Source organism: Limulus polyphemus, unplaced genomic scaffold (assembly GCF_000517525.1).
Source record: "Limulus polyphemus unplaced genomic scaffold, Limulus_polyphemus-2.1.2 Scaffold736, whole genome shotgun sequence".
Classification (NCBI taxonomy): Eukaryota; Metazoa; Arthropoda; class Merostomata; order Xiphosura; family Limulidae; genus Limulus; species Limulus polyphemus.
The window spans coordinates 113,320-117,655 of NW_013666346.1; the positions used below are offsets into that span (position 1 = coordinate 113,320).

Below are 4,336 nucleotides of genomic sequence, written 5' to 3' on the forward strand. Positions count from 1 at the left end.
ATTGTTATTATTAAGAGTTGTCAACACGTTATTAATTGTCATTATTATGAGTTGTTAATAAGTTACTAACTGTTATTATTATTAGGAGTTGTTAACTCGTTACTAATTGTCGTTATTAGAAGTTGTTAATATGTTACTAATTGTTATTATTATTATGAGTTGTTAATATGTTACTAACTGTTATTATTATAAGGAGTTGTTAACTCGTTACTAATTGTCGTTATTAGAAGTTGTTAATATGTTACTAATTGTTATTATTAGGAGTTGTCAACACGTTATTAATTGTCGTTATTAGAAGTTGTTAATATGTTACTAATTGTTATTATTAAGAGTTGTCAACACGTTATTAATTGTCATTATTAAGAGTTAACAATGTTACTAATTGTCGTTATTGGGAATTGTTAACTTGTTACTAATTGTCGTTATTAGGAGGTGTTAATATGTTACTAACTGTTATTATTAGGAGTTGTTAACTCGTTACTAATTGTCGTTATTAGAAGTTGTTAATATGTTACTAATTGTTATTATTATTATGAGTTGTTAATATGTTACTAACTGTTATTATTATTAGGAGTTGTTAACTCGTTACTAATTGTCGTTACTAGAAGTTGTTAATATGTTACTAATTGTTATTATTAGGCGTTGTTGAACACGTTACTAATTGTCGTTATTAGAAGTTGTTAATATGTTACTAATTGTTATTATTAGGAGTTGATAACACGTTACTAATTGTCGTTATTAGGAGTTGTTAATATGTTACTAATTGTTATTAGGAGTTGATAACACGTTACTAATTGTCGTTATTAGGAGTTGTTAATATGTTACTAATTGTTATTATTAGGAATTGTTAACTTGTTACTAATTGTCGTTATTAGAAGGATCACAAACAGATCGACAAATACTACCTCAATTAAAGATATAATTAGTTAAAATTGATATAACTGTTACCCACGCGATCGTGTAAACACAAGGAAATCTGATGGCATACACAACGCAAGCTGTCGATGTAAAAGGTTATTATTTACTATGAATAGATTGTCGACGATTCTTTTCAGTCTTATAAGTAAACAGGAGAAAAACGCTCATGACTCCATGTAATTAACACAAAATGTAAACCAAAGCTCCGAGGAGGGTACGTGAAACCAGTACTGTAAATATTAGAAAAAGGCGAGGTAAAAAAACACAAGCTCTTCAGAAATAATGTTGTGTAATTCAGGGTATACATTTTACAAAATATATTACAATAAGGTAGAGATCTTGCCAATGATCTAGATGTGAATGCCATCTCGATAACAGTAAGATACACATTAACATGAAGTGGCCTTACTGGATATCTAATTGCTAAAAACCATTTTCAGAAAAGATAAACAAACTAAAGAAATACGAAAAACAGCGCTCTTTATAAATCAATCAGAATTCATATTGTTTGGCAACAATATTTTTTCAATGGCAGAAATAATAACGACATCACAGCCAATGGTGTTTGGGATCTATAAAAATTGATGACATTCTGACTGATGACAAATTTCCGGTTAAACATACTTAGTGACCTATATATTCATAATACTAGCCGGTTTACTGTGAAGCATTAATTCCATTTTGAACTACAAAATTCAGTTTTTGATAATGTATATAATGGTAATGGAGAGCTGAGAACGATAGTTATAATTCACTGCTGTTTTCAATAGCGCCCTCTGTTGGAGAAGTTATTCTAAGTGAGAGGTAAATCTTTTAATAATTGATCTGATGAAGTGCAACGATTTATTTCCTAAAACATATTCCAGTTAAATTAACTCGCTTACTTGAACTGGAAAATTTCCACCAATGGCAACTCTTGCTTCTAACCACCTATCACCGTGATTTCCCACTGCACTCCACAAAATTTCTCCTTCTGTCATATTCTTCAGTAAGCGCAAGCGCAAGTATCCTGTGTGATGACCAAACATGTGGAACCAGAATGAGATGGAAACAAAAGGGTATTTAGTGGTCTCAATCAATGGACTTATTAAATAAGACAAATCGCCCCTGGTTTGACCTAGTGTGTTGACAGCGAAGTAGAAACCACCTGCCAAATAAAAGACGTTGGTTTTATATCAGATGATTGAACCATAGATTGCTTCCTTCATTTAATTCAATGTTCCTTTTCAGGATCTAGAAAGACGATTAAAAGTGTTGTTTGTCTTTTTTACGGAAAGTTATATACGCAGAGAAAGATTATTAATGTGTAAGTATTTAAATTTAACATTCCGTGATTATAGACTGAACTGAAAAAATGAATATAACTGCTATTGGAGCCAAGTTGTTAAAAATGCTACAATAAAGTCGAAGAATAATACATCACAAATATATCTATCAAGGAAGAATACACCACAAATATATCTATAAAGGAAGAATACATCACAAATATATCTATCAAGGAAGAATACATCACAAATATATCTATAAAGGAAGAATACACCACAAATAAATCTATCAAGGAAGAATACATCACAAATATATCTATCAAGGAAGAATACACCACACACATATATCTATCAAGGAAGAATACATCACACACATATATCTATCAAGGAAGAATACATCACAAATATATCTATCAAGGAAGAATACACCACACATATATCTATCAAGGAAGAATACACCAGAAATATATCTATCAAGGAAGAATACACCAGAAATATGTCTATCAAGGAAGAATACACCAGAAATATATCTATCAAGGAAGAATACACCAGAAATATGTCTATCAAGGAAGAATACACCAGAAATATGTCTATCAAGGAAGAATACATCACAAATATGTCTACCAAGGAAGAATACACGACAAATATATATCTACCAAGGAAGAATACACCACAAATAATTCTATCAAGGAAGAATACATCACAAATATATCTAACAAGGAAGAATACATCACAAATATATCTACCAAGAAAGAATACACCACAAATATGTTTATCAAGGAAGAATACATCAGAAATATATCTATCAAGGAATAATACACCACAAATATGTCTACCAAGGAAGAATACACGACAAATATATCTACCAAGGAAGAATACATCACAAATATATCTATCAAGGAAGAATACATCACACATATTTCTATCAAGGAAGAATACATCACAATTATATCTATAAAGGAAGAATGCACCACAAATATGTCTATCAAGGAAGAACACACCACAAATATGTCTATTACCAGTGAATTATATTATATTTTTATTTTTTAATTGGTCACAGTAAAATCTGTACAACTTCTACATATTTTTAATTTCCGTTTCTTGTTTATAAAGAAATTTCCTAATATCGACATTAATATCAATTGTTCATTTGCTCCCCATGATCCACCAACGACTCAGCGGTAAGCATGAGAGTTTGTGACTCTAAAACTTGTGAAGCCTTGCACTTAAAACAAACAAACTTACTTCCGCTTGTATGATCCCCTACAGGTCCAGCTCGCTGATTTTCATCTCGACCTAGATACTGTCGTGTCCAGTTGACCTTGCTTTTGATTCCAAATGTCCAGCCATGGTATTCAGACTCAAAATCGGATTTGAATAGAATAGCTGTAAAAGTTTAATTGCTAATTAACATCCAAAATGTCAATGACATTATCACCCACCCTTCATAATTATATTTAGCTAAAATAAATACGATAACACTGACTCCTCAGTATCAACAAATGATACATTTACTGTCTTTATTGTGCTCTGTTATTTGCCAGATTATAATAGTGAAGTAAAAATTAGCCACGCATGTAAATGTGAGTGTTTCATACCCTGAAATGAACTTGTTATATGGATGTGTCTCATTAAGTTACTCTGACAACACATGCAAATATACACACATATATATATTCACTATATACACGCTAAGTATTTATAGTTTGAAAAACCAATACACGTTCTATATATTTCACGATATATGACCTCACAAGGAACTTTTCTTTCTTTTTTTCTAATTTTCTACGGTTTTAAGTATTACGAGAGTGGATCAAACAGTTTTAAAATATAAAAGTCCACGCCATAATTGTACTTTCTTTTCCATTGTTCCCTCTATTGGAGGTTTTGAAATATTATGACCTCGAACTTTTCAGATTATTACTTTATTATTAATATTAAAATCCGGGTTTCAATACTCCAAGTAAGCACATCACATTGTGCAGGTCTATACTTAAAAACAAACAAACAGTTTTTTTAAATATATTAAGAAACGTACATCACGTATAACAATTAAACGAACGGCCTAAACGTCACGTTAGTGTAGCCTATATAATGTGTAATTGGTTCTGTAAATTTCTTTCAGATGACTTTAGCCTTAAAAACTGTAATGG

General features: G+C 30.7%; 1 protein-coding gene across 1 annotated transcript in view; it reads right to left on the reverse strand.

Annotated features, from left to right (window-relative positions):
- LOC106460255 (MAM and LDL-receptor class A domain-containing protein 1-like) overlaps window positions 1-4,336 on the reverse strand; it is an 83,473-nt gene that overhangs the window by 63,340 nt on the left and 15,797 nt on the right. Inside the window, exons 9-10 of the mRNA XM_022386924.1 lie at window positions 3,429-3,569; window positions 1,803-2,065 (exon numbers count right to left, since the gene is read on the reverse strand). Of these exons, the coding sequence (XP_022242632.1) occupies window positions 1,803-2,065; window positions 3,429-3,569 (404 nt within the window). The remainder of the gene's footprint in view (window positions 1-1,802; window positions 2,066-3,428; window positions 3,570-4,336) is intronic.